Raw genomic sequence first — 20,526 nt, forward strand, 5'->3', positions numbered from 1 at the left:
TTCATTATTTGATGTAGCTTGCAAAATGCCAGAGCAGCAATTTTTAATATAGCAACTTGTCTCCTTTTAAAATATGCCTTCTTGAAGAGGATGATGGAGGTAAGTAGAAAATAGTTTAATGTAGTGACTTGTTTTTCTTCAATTGATCTCTTTTAAACCCAACAGCCCAACAGCTGTTTTGTCCAAATTGTCTAATGGTCCTTCTAAACTTTTCCTGCTGTGATTCCATGGGGCATTCTCATTCTGGGGCATTCACCTTCCCTGTCATAGGCAAGCAGTCAGTTGTAAGAGTGAGAATGTAGATAATGTAGTAAAAACTGTGCATAGAGCCTACTGTTTAAAAAAAATAGGTATGAATTGTAATCTTTGATAATGTGATTATTAACAGTGATAAGCTATTTCCAGTGCACTTGACTGTGATTGGTGCAAGGATGTCACGGCTAAAATCACTGTTTGCAGCATCTGGTCCCTTTCAGTTTTGACTTAAAGAGCTCAATGGCTTTTTTTCTTTTTGAAGAAGAAAGACTTGTGGTCCCATCTTAAAAAATTGACAGCTTGGTTTTTCTTTGCCTTTTTTTTTTTTTTTTTTTCCTTTTTGGCTCTTCTCCACACTGGTTACTAATCCACATGTCCAGCTAATTCAGATTCGTGGTGCTGCCTTTCTCGGGAACCTCACTTTTGTTTTTCCACGATCCATTTTGTGAAACGGGTTTTTCTCCACCTTCATCTATTGATGTAGAAATGGACCCTCTGCTATGTGAGTGTGAGTGCAGAGGCTGTAGTGAAACCTCAAGGGCTGTGGATTCCTGGGAATCTTCGGCTCCCAGCCTGTTCCCTGCAGCCTGTCTACATTGCCTCCACAGTGGAGCCTGACCGTCTGAAGTCTGTAGAATGTTTCCTGGAAGGACAAGGCTGGAAGGGAAGTTAGGAAGCAATGTGCTTGCTCCAGAAGTTTGTGGCAGAAATAGTAATAAGAAGAAAACTTTTTAGTTACCTTGTTTTCTCTTTCTCTTTGTTCTCTTCATTTTCCTTTACTTATTTGATACAACCCACCTCCCTGCCACGGTGGTTCTTTCTTCTGGAGCCCCATGGCATTTTATTCATATCTCTATCATGTGGATTATTTAGATATGTAATTTATCTGTCTCTACATATCTGTCTTCTGTGTAGACTCCCAACATTTCAAGAGCTTTGGACACATAGTATATACTTAAATATTTGAGTGAATAAATGAAGACCTTTTGTTGCAAACAATAAAAATAAATAAAATATCTACTCAGCATATGAATGCAAGTATCTGTTGGAGTGCTGTGTGCTGAAACAGCTTGAGGACCATTTTAGGGGCTCACTACCAAGCTTCAAAAGTTATTCAATAGATTTACACAAAGAGAGAATTAACTTTAGTTTTGAATGTGTGGAGAACAGGGTCTAGGTGTGAACAGAGACTTGATCATTCTTGGTGTGTCTTTGGAAAATCAAGGCCCTTGTCTTCCTTTAAAAATGTGAATGATCAAGAGAGTGAAAGGAGGACTGATTTTAGAAAGGCAGTTCTGGACACAAAAAATCCTGGAGGAAAATATGGAAGGAGAGCTGGTAGAAACATGACAAGCTTTTTGTGTAGAAATCCTAAAATATCCGTTTACATGCTGGCTGAAAGAATGGTAACCCACCTTGGCTCCAAAATAAAAGATGTGAGCACCTTATGAATATGTGAGGTGTACAAAAGGATTACAAAGGAAAACAGATTAAACTGAAAGGAATTTAGGATGGGGCAATAAAATGAGGCTGGGGTGAACTAGCATGCTGAAGTGTATTTCAGAAGGACTTGCAGTTTTTAAAGGTAGTTGAAATTTATGCCTTGGGTTTAAGGTAGAAGGGAAGTGGAAACAAGTCTGTATCATGCCTTGTGTATCTGTGAAATGAAAAGCAACAGTCCCAGAAGGACAACTTTGCTGTCCTCTAGTATCCAAAAGAAGGGTTTCTACTGGTTCTTAATAAAGGAGATTCTGTGGGATGAAATGCAAATAACAGCATCCTCACCCTATTTCCAGGTTTGTCCCAGTGCTTTTAACACACGTTCACTTGAGGTAAAGCAGAGATTCTGTAAGGGGCTAGGGGATATTTGATGGCATTCGTCTCTCAAGGAATAAAATGCTCTAGAACAGATCAACTGTGTCTCCTGGAAATGATTCTCCATGTTAAGTTTTTTTTTAATCAGCCCGCATTTCCCCCTTATATATGCAAGCTAACGCCCATGTGTGGACAACCTTTGTTGGCAATGACGGGCAGATCCAGACTATTAAATAATCAAATATGCAGAATAGTGTTGACTCCTTTTAGGAAAATTACATGTTTAATCCCATCTTCATTTGTGGAAGGACAGGGTATACCAGAAGTAAAGACATCTACCATTTGTTAGGCCACTAATTGTAAGTCATGCTATTTAAATGAAATTTAATGAATTCTCTTTCAATTAAATTGACTAGATTTGAATCAAGTTGATGTATAGCATTAAAGAAGCGTAATTTAATTATTTTATATAAGTGCATTTCTCACTAAAATGTAAAAGTTTTTAGAGACTTCTTAGTTCATTTTTCAGAAGGCATATTTTGTATATTTAAAGGGGTGATTTGATTTACTTTCCCTTCCTACCAGAGTGTCATGTCCCGCTTATTTTTCTTGCTGTCCCCTCTACAAATGTAAAACTCATCCACATATGTTTTGTTTTATAAGTCATAGGCTTATTTGTGATGATAGAGAGATCATTTCTAGAACATATTTGGAATTGTGGGGAGTCCAGAACTGTTTGTGAGGTAACTTTAAAAACATGGAACATTTGAAGTTTTGTCAGGGCGGTTCTTTCTCCTACTTTGCTTCACAGTAATGTTTTAAAACCAGTCTAGTTTCTTAATCCTTAGGGCGGGTGAGTGGATGAGTTGGCAGTTAAGATGTGTCCTTGAGAGCTTCCCTGGGTCACTCCGAAAGCAGCCGTCCTGTTGATGAAGGGGGCTGTCTGAACTGTCTGCAGACGCGGGGCTGAGGAGGAGTGGCTCCCGAAAGCTCCGGGCCCTGCGGGGAGGATGTCGGCGCAAGGGCCCGGGGGTTCACATGAGGGGTCATCGCTCTGAGGATGCTGGAACCCAGTGGGCTTCTTACCTGCCTGCCCACGGAATCCCGACTTGGCCGGTGTTCAGAAGCAGCTCACTGGGCAGAGCCCGGGCCTGTGGCTTCCCTCTACGGGCAGCGCTTTTTGCGATTTTTCGTGCTTCTCTTTACTCTTTCTCTTTCCCTTCCTTCTTTTTTCTCTTTCTTACTTTTATTCTCCCCTGTTTTCTTTCACCTTGACGTTTATTTTTCTTTCTTTCTTCTCTTGATTATTCTCATTCATTTTCCCCTTGCTTTGTAGTTATTCTATACATTTCTTTCACCTTAACATCTTGACCCTCTAGAACTCCTGTACTACAGCTTATGATTTTGAAGAGAATATTTTGATGTATAAATTTCTCCTAGATGTCATAACACACTGATTCAAGGAAGTAAGTGTAGTGAAAGAGGTGAGGGTGGGAGAATGAACTCAATTCAGGTAGCCATTGAATTAGATAGAGAGAAACTCAAAGTTTAAGTGTAGGTGATCAAAAAATTGTAATATTGATAAGTCTTTCTAGTTCATTGTTCTGGTGGGGTGTACATATTCTTTTTACCATCAGAGCCAGAGGTTTGCTTTTTTGGGCAGGTCACAAGGTCTAGGGCTATAGAGAAAAGCTGGGAAACCCTGTATGCATCTCTAAGGGAAAAAACCTTTCGTGACCCCCCAGGAGACCCTGTGGGCTCTTCCTGCACCATCTACATAGAAAGACAGGAAGAGAAAATATTCTAGTCTGTACAAAGCCCCAGGACCTTGTCTCAAGTCTCTTGTGTTTGGGAGGATTTGGAGGTGACTAAAACCAGCAGAAAACAAAAGCGTTCAAGAGTCTGGATTTGCTTTAATATTAACTGTCCTCACTTTGATGTTAAAGCTCTTTCTTCAAAATTGGCCAACTCTGGTGCTGTGTTCAGAGTAGAAATTTGTCAGTGTAAGAGACAAACCTTTTGATTAACTTAGTGAAATGGAGTATTTGGGAAAAGGCCTGCATTGTTAATATTCTGTTGCCACAGTGACACGTGTTGGTGAGTGATTACGTCATGCTGTTCTCAGTGATTTTGTTCTGAAAGATGTTCTCTGAGCTCAGGTTCAGGCCTAGTGACGGCCCAGCACTCACTTTCCTGGGGCTGCTGCTTCACTTCCATGGTTTCTTCATTCTTTGATCTCTCCTTTCATCCCCTCCCACAACTACTCAACACATATTTTAAACATCTGCGGTGCGCCGGCCGGGCACTGTTGTGGATGCTGGGGACTCATTAAGGAAGAATCTACAAAGTCTCTCTTCACAGCGTCTGACTTAGTCGATGGGAGAGCGAAGTCGGCAAATAAGTGAATTCTGCAGGCATTCCTTAGAGAATCCGCGCTGTGGAGAGAGAGAGGGAACGGGGTGCTCCAGGGAGCGGGTGGGGGCGGGGCCACGGGGGTGCTCCCGCGAGCGGGTGGGGGCGGGGGCAGACATTCTTCCCCTGCCCCCTTGGGAGATCCTGTGGCCGGAGCGGGACTGGCGTGTTACAGGGCGGCAGGAAATCCAGTGTGGCTGGAGCCCTGTGAGCGGGTGTGGAGCCAGAGAGGTAGGGGTGTGGGCAGATGGAAGGAGGTCCGTGGGTCCAGGTGGAGACTGTGCTTTATTTAATCCAAGTGAAATGAGAACTTTCAATGTAGTTTAGCAATATGTTGTACGATTTAAACCACGACTGCCTTTTATTTTTTCTATGCATTGTCACATACGTGAACTAAAATGCTGCTGAATTGGGAAGGTCTGAAGTATCCCCCAGAGCGACAGCTGTGTGCTGTCAGGTGTCTGGTCTGCATGCCAGTCGGGGGCAGGGAGCAGCATGAAGGTCAGGAGACAGACTCGTCTTTGTCTCGTGTCTTTGTCTCGCCACCAGCCGCTGTGTCGAGGCCTCGGTTCCTCACTGCAGATGCCCAGGATGGGGAAGGGGAGTCGTTCTCAGACTCCCATCCACAGAGCGCTGGGGGTTCCTGGAGGCTCTCTTAGGTTTTTATGTAACTCCCGTGCAAGCTTCACCTAGAAGAAAGTATCCCCTAGCTTAATAAAGAAAAGAAAACATGGTCTTGGTTATCCCTTAGGTTTTCCAGCATGAAGAATTTTCAGTCCCGTAGGTTCTCAAATGACAATTACTCAGTGCCTCTTGGTGAGCACTCATTACCTCTCACTGAAAGTGGAAGGTCAGTTGTCGTAAGGCATCCAAGATCCCACACTTCCATGCTGGGGAGTTGGCTTCTGTCACTGTACAGACTTAAGTGAATAATACGAACAGTGAATGTCTTGACAGATACTTCATGGCACAAAGTAGAAACTAGTAATTGAGACAAATAATCATGACTGATGTGTAAAGACAGGTGTAGAGATAATCTAATTTAAAAAATACCTAATGACATGAGTGTGTTATTTTTTGTGTTACATGTACTCAAAAACAATCATGTCCTCATAACACGGAGGTATAACCTGGGTATTTGGGTGCTTATTATGGCTGAAGGTATATTATAGTTAGTTTCACTTTGTGATCGGAGAAATGGGAAAATTTGCTCTTTAACGTATTGCCTGTCTTCTTCCTTTTCAACCCAGAGTCTCAATCTGCTGTTTTAGAAACTCCGAAAAAAGGTTCAGATGCTGCTCAGCAGGTAAGAAGATTTAATTAGGATGTCAGATCCCTTTCTCTCTTATTTGCCTCTGCTTTATCTTTCCATCTGCCCAGCCAGCTAGGTGGCCATGTTTCTCAGCCTGCAGGGGACTCCAGTCAGGTGGGAGGGGGTTTTCTTCCATTCAGACTTTGTGAAGGAAATCAGCCAGGAAGTGGCACTGGGCACAAACTCCTCAGCATCCATGTTGTTCCATGTCCTGCCGGAGAGCTGGGACCACAAGTGCTGGCTCCAGCAGGAAACAGCAGCTGCTCAGGTGTTGTATAGAGACGGGCCTGGTTGCACTAATAGTCACGTGGATATGATTTTTTATAAGATGTGCCAGGACTTTTCTAAAACCAAATAATATTCTTAAGTTGCTTTGGTGGATGAAACATTAGTTAGTGTCTGTTTAATTTCCACAGAAACTTTCTTATTCTGTTACTAAAGAAGACACATTTTATGCCTTTTTTTCTTGCACCAAAATGCACTCCCTGTAAAAATAGGAAACACTTATATGAAATAGTAATTGTGGTTAGCAGTTGCTCTTTTGGATATAAAACCATTTTTAAAATTTATTTATACATTCTCCCAACTCTACCTTTGAAAATAACTTAGTGTTAGAAATTACCACCAAGAAGTGTATTTTCTGGAGTGGGGTCTGAGTAGAAAATGAGACGGCTGCTTCCCGAGTTCCAGGCTCAGGTCAGTTTCTGGTCAGTTTGTGACAACATACTCAGGCTATCTGGGACATAGTGTTCTTCTCTGTAAAATCAAAGAATCTGATGATTTTTGAGAACTTTCCAAGTATAAAATAACTTCCCTTTTCAAAAGAAGCAGCCCTGCATCATACATGAGAGTTTGCTCCTCCTGGAGGATAAATAAGGATATAAATTGGTTGAGAACTTCGTTTTATAAATTATCTGGTGCTTTTCAGAAATATAGCTATTCTGGTCACTTTCATAAGAGTAAAGATGCTCTTAAGGATAATGTCATAAAACAGGTTTTCCCAGCTTCTTCTTCTTTTTTTTTTTTTTTTAAGAGAAGAGACTTCCATCAGGCTGGGGCACTTGAAGGGCCCTGGTGGACTTAGCTGGTAGTTCATTAACTGTGTCATGATTAGCCAGTAGTGAATACAATGAAGAAAAATAAAAAGAGGTTAAGAGAAATAAAGTGAGAAATAATTAAGAAAAACAGTGCCCTCAAAATATTTTCTCATTATTTTTGCAATACTTTTTTTGGCATGACTAAGTTGTGATCTGGGATAATATGTTAGATCTTTCTAGTTCTTATTTCCAGGGCGTATATTACTGAATTCTCTGTTATATTGATAACGCCAAAGAAAACCTGGACAAAAAGTATTCTATACTATCAACAGTGACCAAACACCAACAACATTGCTTTGTGTATTAAGATTCCAGCTGGAATAATTCAAGGTAGATATTCATCTGTGTAAAATTATAGTGATTTTCTATGTTTCTTGAGCTCTGAACCAATAATAAGTGGAAAACCTGATGAACTGGGTGATTTTAAAACACCTGATGTTACAGCTTGGAAACTCACGGGGGAAATAGATTGATTTAAATTTCACACCTTCTCATTTCCTCGTTGCCAGTGAAGTGTCTAGAAGCTAGAAAATATAATAAATTAATTGGGTGGTAAGATTGTTGGGAAGCAGTTGAAGCCTAGCCCTCAGTAATGACATCATGTACTCTTGGAATCGGTGACTTATTTTTTTTTTTTTTAACATCTTTATTGAAGTATAATTGCTTTACAATGGTGTGTCAGTTTCTGCTTTATAACAAAGTGAATCAGTTATACATATACATATGTTCCCATATCTCTTCCCTCTTGCATCTCTCTCCCTCCCACCCTCCCCATCCCACCTCTCTAGGTGGTCACAAAGAACCGAGCTGATCTCCCTGGGCTATGCGACTGCTTCCCACTAGCTATCTATTTTACATTTGGTAGTGTATATATGTCCATGCCACTCTCTCACCCTGTCACATCTCACCCCTCCCCCTCCCCATATCCTCAAGTCCATTCTCTAGTAGGTCTGTGTCTTTATTCCCGTCTTGCCGCTAGATTCTTCATGACCTTTTTGTTTTTTTCCCTTAGAGTCCATATATATGTGTTAGCATACTGTATTTGTTTTTCTCTTTCTGACTTACTTCACTCTGTATGACAGACTCTAACTCCATCCACCTCATTACAAATACCTCCATTTCATTTCTTTTTATGGCTGAGTAATATTCCATTGTATATATGTGCCACATCTTCTTTATCCATTCATCCGATGATGGAGCTGCAATGATAGAGCTGCAATGAACATTTTGGTACATGACTCTTTTTGAACTATGGTTTTCTCAAGGTATATGCCCAGTAGTGGGATTGCTGGGTCGTATGGTAGTTCTATTTGTAGTTTTTTAAGGAACCTCCATACTGTTCTCCATAGTGGCTGTATCAATTTACATTCCCACCAACAGTGCAAGAGGGTTCCCTTTCCTCCACACCCTCTCCAGCATTTATTGTTTCTAGATTTTTTGATGATGGCCATTCTGACCGGTGTGAGATGATATCTCATTGTAGTTTTGATTTGCATTTCTCTAATGATTAATGATGTTGAGCATTCTTTCATGTGTCTGTTGGCAATCTGTATATCTTCTTTGGAGAAATGTCTATTTAGGTCTTCTACCCAGCTTTGGATTGGGTTTTTCATTTTTTTGTTATTGAGCTGCATGAGCTGCTTGTAAATCTTGGAGATTAATCCTTTGTCAGTTGCTTCATTTGCAAATATTTTCTCCCATTCTGATGGTTGTCTTTTGGTCTTGTTTATGGTTTCCTTTGCTGTGCAAAAGCATTTAAGTTTCATTAGGTCCCATTTGTTTATTTGTGTTTTTATTTCCATTTCTCTAGGAGCTGGGTCAAAAAGAATCTTGTTGTGATTTATGTCATAGAGTGTTCTGCCTATGTTTTCCTCTAAGAGTTTGATAGTGTCTGGCCTTACACTTAGGTCTTTAATCCATTTTGAGTTTATTTTTGTGTATGGTGTCAGGGAGTGTTCCAATTTCATACTTTTACATGTATCTGTCCAATTTTCCCAGCACCACTTATTGAAGAGGCTGTCTTTTCTCCACTGTATATGCTTGCCTCCTTTATCAAAGATAAGGTGACCATATGTGTGTGGGTTTATCTCTGGGCTTTCTATCCTGTTCCATTGATCTATATTTCTGTTTTTGTGCCAGTACCAAACTGTCTTGATTACTGTAGCTTCGTAATATAGTCTGAAGTCAGGGAGCCTGATTCCTCCAGCTCCATTTTTCATTCTCAAGATTGCTTTGGCTATTCGGGGTCTTTTGTGTTTCCATACAAATTGTGAAATTTTTTGTTCTAGTTCTGTGAAAAATGCCAGTGGTAGTTTGATAGGGATTGCATTGAATCTGTAGATTGCTTTGGGTAGTAGAGTCATTTTCACAATGTTGATTCTTCCAATCCAAGAACATGGTATATCTCTCCATCTATTTGTATCATCTTTAATTTCTTTTATCAGTGTCTTATAATTTTCTGCATACAGGTCTTTTGTCTCCTTAGGTAGGTTTATTCCTAGATATTTTATTCTTTTTGTTGCAGTGGTAAATGGGAGTGTTTTCTTAATTTCACTTTCAGATTTTTCATCATTAGTGTATAGAAATGCAAGAGATTTCTGTGCATTAATTTTGTATCCTGCTACTTTACCAGATTCATTGATTAGCTCTAGTAGTTTTCTGGGAGAGTCTTTAGGATTCTCTATGTATAGTATCATGTCATCTGTAAACAGTGACAGCTTTACTTCTTCTTTTCCGATCTGGATTTCTTTTATTTCTTTTTCTTCTCTGATTGCTGTGGTTAACACTTCCAAAACTATGTTGAATAATAGTGGTGAGAGTGGGCAACCTTGTCTTGCTCCTGATCTTAGTGGAAATGGTTTCAGTTTTTCACCATTGAGGACAATGTTGGCTGTGGGTTTTTCATATATGGCCTTTATTATGTTGAGTAAAGTTCCCTCTATGACTACTTTCTGGAGGGTTTTTATCATAAATGGGTGTTGAATTTTGTCGAAAGCTTTCTCTGCATCTATTGAGATGATCATATGGTTTTTCTCCTTCAATTTGTTAATATGGTGTATCACGTTGATTGTTTTGTGTATATTGAAGAATCCTTGCATTCCTGGAATAAACCCCACTTGATCATGGTGTATAATCCTTTTAATGTGCTGTTGGATTCTGTTTGCTAGTATTTTGTTGAGGATTTTTGCATCTATGTTCATCAGTGATATTGGCCTGTAGTTTTCTTTCTTTGTGACATCTTTGTCTGGTTTTGGTATCAGGGTGATCGTGGCCTCGTAGAATGAGTTTGGGGGTGTTACTTCCTCTGCAATATTTTGGAAGAGTTTGAGAAGGATAAGTGTTAGCTCTTCTCTAAATGTTTGATAGAATTCACCTGTGAAGCCATCTGGTCCTGGGCTTTTGTTTGTTGGAAGGTTTTTAATCACTGTCAGTGACTCTTTATCATAAGTTTACTTAGGGACTCATTCGTTTCTGAGATGATGTATGTCTCTTTCATGAGAGCCTAAAGTAACCACCTTAAAAGGGATTCAGGAAACTAGAATTAATTACCTGTGTACAGTGCACCTGTTCTTTTACTGCATTATCTTATGTGATTCTTTTAATAACCCTTTAAAGTAACTATTATAATGTATATTTAACTGATAAGAAAATGATGTTTATAGGAGTGAACTTGCTTCAGATCAAAAATTGATAAAGGGTGAGAGCCATGGTATGAACATAGGTCTGTTTGACTTTACACCTCCTGTTCTCTCCACTATGAAAAAAATTAGACTTTTGCACGTGTAATCAAACTGCAGCTGTTTAATACCATCTCATGCCAAAATCATCAAATGGATGAGGTGAGAAGTTTATTTTAAGTTATTCTATTGTATTTATACCATTTATAAGAGACTGATGTCAAGATATGTTTTAGAGGCATAGATTGAAGCTGATTAGATCACAGACAAATGTTTAACTTTGTGCTAAATTGTGTCGATATTACTAACGTTAGTGCTTCACTACTCTTTAAAAAAAACCGTACAGTTCTGTTTTGTACATAGAGTGCCTTGCTTCTTAGTTACTAGAGGGCAGTCTGTCTGTCTGTGAGCGGCCCCTGCAGAAGAAGTGGGGCGCTTCCGGCGGGTTTGCTCTGTGACTGATGAAAGCGATGCGCGCAGAGAGTGGGGCCCTCCGCAAAGGTGAAGTGCATCCTGTACTCTCGGTTTTCTTTAGGTGTGCGTCCAGGCACCTGTTCTCTCCATCCAAACGCACTGGAATTTACGGAATTGGTTTTGTCTTTTGCTCTCTCCCTGTAATTAATAATTCCGAGAGCTTCATATCCCTAGACAAAACACATGATTCCTAAACCTTTTTCTCAGCTGGAAGGAGTGGAAGGTGCGGGGATCCTCTGCGTCTGTGGAGGGAGACGTGCGGCCACCCCTGAGCATTGTCATCCATGGTCTCATGGGATCAGGAAGTTGTAAAACAAAACTGCTTTCTTCAGACCTCACTTACTGATTAATTTCAAATAATATGCTCTGAAATCTGCTCTATCTCAAGAGTTATTTCATAAAACGAAACAGGACTGTTCTCAATTCTGTTTTTTATTCTTTGGCATTTGAAATACTATTTAAACTGTAAATCCTTTTGCATTCTACAATATATAAATAGCCAAATATCAATTATATTCTCTTACATTTACTCCTATGCTAAAGATTAATATATGGTAGTTAAACTGGTTACCACCCAGTTTTAAACTTATTTTTAAATTATATAGATAATTTTAAATTAATAATAATTAATGATTTTGAAATTATATATAAAATGTGTGCTTCGAAGTATTTTCCTAAAACTCTCAACATCTTTCTAATGTAAATGGACTAGTTGAAAGGCAAATAGAGTAGAATTTGATCTTTGAAAACGCTAGCTTTGGGTAGGAATTGGTACATCAAAGCAATTGAAAGTTGGGTCTTCCTACACATTACGGTATGGATTAATTGAGAACAGCCACGTCTATTACAAAGTGTTGGATAATGAAAATAAATTAACCAAGATCAACACTCTCTTACCACATATGTTGTATGCAACTAAATTCTCAAAGGCCAGAAAAATGTGTATGATTTGAGGTGAGTGGCAAAATCCTATCTAAGTCCAGTTTTAACCTCCTTCGAAAATGGCTTAATTCTCTTCCCCCAGGATCCTGCTCTGATCAGTCCTCCCCGGTCTTCTCAGTGCCTAATTGGGTTACAAACTTAATTGAGGAATTGAGTACTCTTTTCTATTGGTCCTCCTTTTAGAGTATCTTTTCTAATGCACTTTATACAATGACCACACACTACAGTTTATTCTTAGTTTCAGAAACGTGTTTATTTAGGAGCGAATCAAGGAATGTGTATGAACGAGGTGGGGTGGCCTGGTTGATGGCACTTGAGGGTTACTCACCTGTGTCTTGGCAGAGGCAAGTTCAGAGAGTAAAACAGAATTGGTCAGATCAAAAGAAAGGTGTGGGGAATGTAGTTCTGAAGGAATAGTGATGGAGAAACAGAAACAAGCCACTTAAATTACATGAGAATGGGTTAGACATATCAAAGGTTGGGGGACAAACGTATGTTCCTTCTGAACTCTAAGGCAAAAAGTGATATGAACTCACATGTTAATTATAAACCCAGCACACAACAATTTCCAAGATGAGTGAACGACTAAAATATAGACCAGAGAGAGGCAGCTTCAAGACGGCAGAGGAGTGAGACATGGAGATTGCCTTCCTCCCCACAAATACATCAGAAATACATCTACATGTAGAACAACTCCTACAGAGCACCTACTGAATGCTAGCAGAAGACTGCAGACCTCCCAAAAGGCAAGGAACTCCCCACTTACCTGGGTAGGGCAAAAGAAAAAGGAAAAACAGAGGCAAAAGAATGGGGATGGGACCTGCACCAGTGGGAGGGAGCTGTGAAGTAGGAAAAGTTTCCACACACTAGGAAGCCCCTTCACTGGCAGAGATGGGCGGGGTGGCTGGAGGGGAAGCTTCAGAGCCACAGAGGAGAGCACAGCAACAGGGGTGCAGAGGGCAAAGTAGAGAGATTCCTGCACAGAGGATTGGTGCCAACCAGCACTCACCAGCCTGAGAGGCTTGTGTGCTCACCTGCCTGGCCACGTGGGGGCTGGGAGCTGAGGCTCTGGCTTTGGAGGTAAGATCCCAGGGAGAGGACTGGGGTTGGCTGTGTGAACACAGCCTGAAGGGGGCTAGTACACCACAGCTAGCTGGGAGGGAGTCCAGGAAAAAGTTGAGACTTGCCTAAGAGGCAAGAGACCATTGTTTCGGGGTGCACGAGGAGAGGGGATTCAGAGCACGGCCTAAACAAGCTCCAGAGATGGGTGTGAGCCACGGCTATCAGTGCGGACACGAGAGATGAGCGTGAGACACTAAGGCTGCTGCTGCAGCCACCAAGGAGCCTGTGTGCAAGCACAGGTCACTATCCATACCTCCCTTCCCAGGAGCCTGTGCAGTCCGCCAGTGCCAGGGTCCCGTGATCCAGGGACAACTTCCCCAGGAGAACACATGGCATGCCTCAGGCTGGTGCAATGTTACACTGACCTCTGCCACCGCAGGCTCGCCCCACATTCTGTACCTCTTCCTCTCCCCAGCCTGAGTGAGCCAGAGCTCCCTAATCAGCTGCTAGTTTAACCTCGTCCTGAATGAGTGAAGAACAGATGCCCTCAGGTGACCTACAGGCAGAGATGGGGCCAAATCCAAAGCTGAACCCCAGGAGCTGTGTGAACAAAGAATAGAAAGGGAAATATCTCCCAGCAGCCTCAGGAGCAGTGGATTAAATATCCACGATTAACTTGATGTACCCTGCTTCTGTGTAATACCTGAATAGACAACAAATTATGCCAAAATTGAGGTGGTGGACTTCGGGAGCAAGGCTATATATATATATTTTTTCCTTTTTCTTTTTTTGAGAGTGTGTATGTATATGATTCTTTGTGTGATTTTGTATGTATAGCTTTGCTTTTACCATTTGTCTAGGGTTCTGTGTGTCTTTTTTTTTTTTTTTTAGTATAGTGTTTAGCACTTGTTATCATTGGTGGATTTGTTTTTTGGTTTAGTTGCTCTCTTCTTTCTTTTTTTCTTTTTTATTACTTTTTAATTTTTTAATAATTATTTTTTATTTTAATAACTTTATTTATTTATTTATTTATTTTCTTTCTTTCTTATTGTCTCCATTTTCTTCTGTGCTGTGTGGCTGAAAGGGTCTTGGTGCTCTGGCCGGGTATCAGGCCTGTGCCTCTGAAGTGGGAGAGCCGAGTTCAGGACATTGGTCCACCAGAGTCCTCCTGGCTCCACGTAATATCGAAAGACGAAAGCTCTCCCAGATATCTCCATCTCAATGCTAAGACTCAGCTCCACTCAATGACCAGCAAGCTACAGTGTTGGACACCCTATGCCAAACAACTAGCAAGACAGGAACACAACCCCACCTATGAGCAGAGAGGCTGCCTGAAATCATAATAAGTTCACAGACACCCCAAAACACACCACCAGATGTGGTCCTGCCCACCAGAAAGACAAGATCCAGCCTCATTCTCCAGAACACAGGCACTAGTCCCCTCCACCAGGAAGCCTACACAACCCACTGAACCAACCTTAGCCACTGAGGACAGACACCAAAAACAATGGGAACTACGAACTGCAGCCTGCAAAAAGGAGACCTCGAACACAGTAAGTTAAGCAAAATGAGAAGACAAAGAAACACACAGCAGATGAAGGAGCAAGGTAAAAACCCACCAGACCAAACAAATGAAGAGGAAATAGGCAGTCTACCTGAAAAAGAATTCAGAGTAATGATAGTAAAGATGATCCAAAATCTTAGAAATAGAATGGAAAAAATACAAGAAACGATTAACAAAGACCCAGAGAACCAAAGAGCAAACAAACAATGATGAACAACACAATAAATGAAATTAAATATTCTCTAGAAGAAATCAATACCAGAATAACTGAGGCAGAAGAACGGATAAGTGACCTGGAAGATAATATAGTGGAAATAACCACTGCAGAGCAGAATAAAGAAAAAAGAATGAAAAGAATTGACAACAGTCTCAGATACCTCTGGGACAATATTAAACGCACCAACATTCGAATTATAGTGGTCCCAGAAGAAGAAGAGAAAAAGAAAGGGACTGAGAAAATATTTGAAGAGATTATAGTGGAAAACTTCCCTAATATAGGAAAGGAAATAGTTAATCAAGTCCAGGAAGCACAGAGAGTCCCAGACAAGATAAATCCAAGGAGACACATGCCAAGACACATATTAATCGAACTATCAAAAAATAAATACAAAGAAAAAATATTAAAAGCAGCAAGGGAGTAGCAACAAATAACATACAAGGGAATCCCCATAAGGTTAACAGCTGATCTTTCAGTAGAAACTCTGCAAGCCAGAAGGGAGTGTCAGGATATATTTAAAGTGGTGAAAGGGAAAAACCTACAACCAAGATTACTCTGCCCATCAAGGATCTCATTCAGATTCGACAGAGAAAATAAAACCTTTACAGACAAGCAAAAGCTAAGAGAATTCAGCACCACCAAACCAGCTTTGCAACAAATGCTAAAGGAACTTCTCTAGCAGGAAACACAAGAGAAAGAAAAGACCTACAATAGCAAACCCAAAACAATTAAGAAAATGGTAATAGGAACACACATATCGATAACTGCCTTAAATGTAAATGGATTGAACGCTCCAGCCAAAAGACATAGACTGGCTGAATGGAGAGAAAAACAAGACCCGTATATTTGCTGTCTACAAGAGACCCACTTCAGACCTAGGGACACATACAGACTGAAAGTGAGGTGATGGAAAAAGATATTCCATGCAAATGAAAATCAAAAGAAAGCTGGAGTAGCAATTCTCATATCAGACAAAATAGACTTAAAATAAAGACTATTACAACAAACAAAAAAGGACACTACATAATGATCAAGAGATCAATCCAAGAAGAAGATATAACAATTGTAAATATTTATGCACCTAACATAGGAACACCTCAATACATAAGGCAAATACTAACAGCCATAAAGGGGGAAATTGGCAGTAACACAATTATAGTAGGGGACTTTAACATCCCACTTTCACCAATGGACAGATCATCCAAAATGAAAATAAATAAGGAAACACAAGCTTTAAATGATACATTAAACAAGATGGACTTAATTGATATTTACAGGACATTCCATCCAAAAACAACAGAATACACTTTCTTCTCAAGTGCTCATGGAACATTCTCCAGGCTAGATCATATCTTGGGTCACAAATCAAGCCTTGGTAAATTTAAAAAAATTGAAATCGTATCAAGTATCTTTTCCCACCACAACGCTATGAGACTAGATATCAGTTACAGGAAAAATCTGTAAAAAATATAAACACATGGAGGCTAAACAATACACTACTTAATAACCAAGAGATTGCTGAAGAAGTCAAAGAGTAAATCAAGAAATACCTAGAAACAAATGACAGTGAAAACACAATGACCAAAACCTATGGGATGCAGCAAAAGCCATTCTAAGAGGGAAATTTATAACAATACAATCCTACCTCAAGAAACAAGAAACATCTCAAATAAAAAACATAACCTTATACCCAAAGCAATTAGAGAATGAAGAACAAAAAAACCCCAAAGTTAGCAGAAGGAAAGAAATCATAAAGATGAGATCAGAAATAAATGAAAAAGAAAGGAAGGAAACAATAGCAAAGATCAATAAAACTAAAAGCTGGTTCTTGGAGAAGATAAACAAAATTGATAAACCATTAGCCAGACTCATGAAGAAAAAAAGAGAGAAGACTCAAATCAATAGAATTAGAAATGAAAAAGGAGAAATAACAACTGACACTGCAGAAATACAAAAGATCATGAGAGATTACTACAAGCAACTATATGCCAATAAAATGGACAACCTGGAACAAATGGACAAAAGCACAACCTTCCAAGATGAAACCAGGAAGAAATAGAAAATATAAACAGACCAATCACAAGCACTGAAATTGAGACTGTGATTCAGAATTTTCCAAGAAACAAAAGCCCAGGACCAGATGGCTACACAGGCGAATTCTATCAAACATTTAGAGAAGAGTTAACACCTATCCTTCTCAAATTCTTCCAAAATATAGCAGAGGGAGGAACACTCTCAAACTCATTCTACAAGGCCACCATAACCCTGATACCAAAACCAGACAAAGATGTCACAAAGAAAGAAAACTAAAGACCAATGTCACTGATGAACAGAGATGGAAATATTGTCAACAAAATACTAGCAAAGAGAAAATGATCATACACCATGATGAAGTGGGGTTTATCCCAAGAATGCAAGGATTTTTCAATATACACAAATCAATCAATGTGATACACCATATTAACAAATTGAAGGAGAAAAACCATATGATCATCTCAATAGATGCAGAAAAAGCTTTTGACAAAATTCAACACCCATTTATGATAAAAACCCTCCAGAAAGTAGGCATAGAGGGAACTTACCTCAACATAATAAAGACCATATATGACAAAACCACAGCCAACATCATTCTCAGTGGTGAAAAACTGAAACCATTTCCTCTAAGATCAAGAACAAGACAAGGCTGTCCACTCTCACCACTATTATTCAACATAGTTTTGGAAGTTTTAGCCACAGCAATCAGAGAAAAAAAAGAAATAAAAGGAATACAAATTGGAAAAGAAGAAGTAAAGCTGTCACTGTTTGCAGATGACATGATACTATACATAGAGAATCCTAAAGACTCTCCCAGAAAACTACTAGAGCTAATCAATGAATCTGGTAAAGTAGCAGGATACAAAATTAAGGCACAGAAATCTTTTGCATTCCTATACACTAATGATGAAAAATCTGAAAGAAATTAAGGAAGCACTCCCATTTACCATTGCAACAAAAAGAATAAAATACCTAGGAATAAACCCACCTAAGGAGACAAAAGACCTGTATTCAGAAAAGTATAAGACACTGATGAAAGAAATTAAAAATGATACAAACGGATGGAGAGATATACCATGTTCTTGGATTGGAAGAATCAACATTGTGAAAATGACTCTACTACCAAAAGTAACCTACAGATTCAATGCAATCCCTATCAAACTACTACTGGCATTTTTCACAGAACTGGAACTAAAACATTTCACTATGTATGGAAACACAAAAGACCCCGAATAGCCAAAGCAATCTTGAGAAAGAAAAACGGAGCTGGAGGAATCAGACTCCCAGACTTCAGACTATACTACAAAGCTACAGTAATCAAGACCGTATGGTACTGGCACAAAAACAGAAACATAGATCAATGGAACAGGTTAGAAAGCCGAGAGATTAACCCACTCTCATACAGTCTCCTTATTTTTGATAAAAGAGGCAAGACTATACAATGGAGAAAAGACAGCCTCTTCAATAACTGGTGCTGGGAAAACTGGACAGCTACATGTAAAAGAATGAAATTAGAACACTCCCTAACACCATACACAAAAATAAACTCAAAATGGATTAAAGAGCTAAATGTAAGGCCAGACACTATAAAACTCTTAGGGGAAAACATAGGCAGAACACTGTATGACATAAATCACAGCAAGATCCTTTTTGACCCACCTCCTAGAGAAATGGAAATAAAAACAAAAATTAAACAAATGGGATCTAATGAAATTTAAAAGCTTTTGCACAGCAAAGGAAACTGTAAATAACATGAAAAGACAACCCTTAGAATGCGAGAAAATATTTGCAAATGAATCAACTGACAAAGGGTTAATCTCCAAAATTTACAAGCATCTCATGCAGCTCAATATCAAAAAAATAAACAGCCCAATTCAAAAATTGGCAGAAGACCTAAGCAGACATTTCTCCAAAGAAGATATACAGATTGCCAACAGACACATGAAAGAATGCTCAACATCATTAATCATTAGGAAATGCAAATCAAAACTACAATGAGATATCATCTCACACCGGTCAGAATGGCCATCATCAAAAAATCTAGAAACAATAAATGCTGGAGAGGGTGTGGAGAAAAGGGAACACTCTTGCACTGTTAGTGGGTATGTAAATTGATACAGCCACTATGGAGAACAGTATGGAGGTTCCTTAAAAAACTAAAAATAGAACTACCATACGACCCAGCAATCCCACTACTGGGCATATACCCTGAGAAAACCATAATTCAAAAAGAGTCATGTACCACAATGTTCATTGCAGCTCTATTTACAATAACCAGGACATGGAAGCAACCTAAGTGTGCATCAACTGAAGAATGGATACAGAAGATGTGGCACATATATACAATGGAATATTACTCAGCCATAAAAAGAAATGAAATTGAGTTATTTGTAGTGAGGTAAATGGACCTAGAGTCTGTCATACAGAGTGAAGTAAATCAGAAAGAGAAAAACAAATATCGTATGCTAACATATATATGGAATCTAAGAAAAAAAAAATAGGTCATGAAGAACCTGGGGACAGACGGGAATAAAGACACAGACCTAGCAGAGAATGGACTTGACAATATGGCGAGGGGGAAGGGTAAGCTGTGACAAAGTGAGAGAGTGGCATGGACATATATACACTACCAAACGTAAAATAGTTAGCTAGTGACAAGCAGCTGCATAGCACACAGAGATCAGCTCGTTGCTTTGTGACCACCTAGTGGGGTGGGATAGGGAGGGTGGGAGGGAGGGAGACACAAGAGATAAGAGATATGGGAACATATGTATATGTATAACTGATTCACTTTGTTATGAAGCAGAAAGTAACACACCATTGTAAAGCAATTATACTCCAATAAAGATGTTTAAAAAAATGTAAAACAAACAAACAAAATAAAATCCAAGTCATATATTACAATGTGACCCAAGCAACAAGGAGGGGTGAGGAACTGATACCAACTAAGCACTTGACTCCCCTGGAAGAGGAGGTAAATTGTCTCTCTATGCATGAAAAAATTGAAGGGAGGCACAAGGTTATTAGATATTTTGCAGTATGGTCTAAAAGCTCCCATAGAAAGTGCTGCTGCAATCTGATCTCTTTTTCTTTCTTTTTTTATTAATGAAAGTGAAGTACTGGCTGGCTTCCTTGCTTAAATAAATAAATAAATACATGCATACATGCATGCATGCTGGAGAGGGTATGGAGAAAAGGGAACCCTCTTGCACTGTTGGTCGGAATGTAAATTGATACAGGCACTATGAAGAACAGTATGGAGGTTCCTTAAATAACTAAAAATAGAACTACCATACGACCCAGAAATTCCACTACTGGGCATATACCCTTAGAAAACCATAATTCAAAGAGTCATGTACCACAATGTTCATTGCAGCTCTATTTACAATAGCCAGGACATGGAAGCAACCTAAGTGTCCATTGAGAGATGAATGGATAAAGAAAATGTGGTACATATATACAATGGAATATTACTCAGCCATAAAAAGAAAGGAAATTGAGTTATTTGTTGTGAGGTGGTTGTACCTAGAGACTGTCATACAGAGTGAAGTAAGTCAGAAAGAGAAAAATAAATACTGTATGCTAACACATATATATGGAATCTAAAAAAAAAAAATGGTTCTGAAGAACCTAGGGGCAGGACAGGCATAAAGATGCAGATGTAG

The 20,526-nt window shown here is 39.4% G+C and overlaps 1 protein-coding gene across 3 annotated transcripts in view; it reads left to right on the forward strand.

Moving 5' to 3' along the window:
* Positions 1 to 20,526, forward strand: part of FMN2 (formin 2) — a 1,374,845-nt gene that overhangs the window by 1,123,485 nt on the left and 230,834 nt on the right. For all 3 annotated transcript variants that reach the window (XR_014253056.1, XM_082423440.1, XM_082423441.1), the window contains exon 4: positions 5,733 to 5,788. Coding sequence is in view for 2 of the 3 variants with exons in the window: in XM_082423440.1 (XP_082279566.1) it covers positions 5,733 to 5,788 (56 nt within the window). In the remaining variant the exon portion in view is untranslated. The remainder of the gene's footprint in view (positions 1 to 5,732; positions 5,789 to 20,526) is intronic.

The sequence above is a fragment of the Balaenoptera physalus genome (assembly GCF_965194825.1).
Source record: "Balaenoptera physalus genome assembly, chromosome: 14".
In the NCBI taxonomy this organism is placed as follows: domain Eukaryota; kingdom Metazoa; phylum Chordata; class Mammalia; order Artiodactyla; family Balaenopteridae; genus Balaenoptera; species Balaenoptera physalus.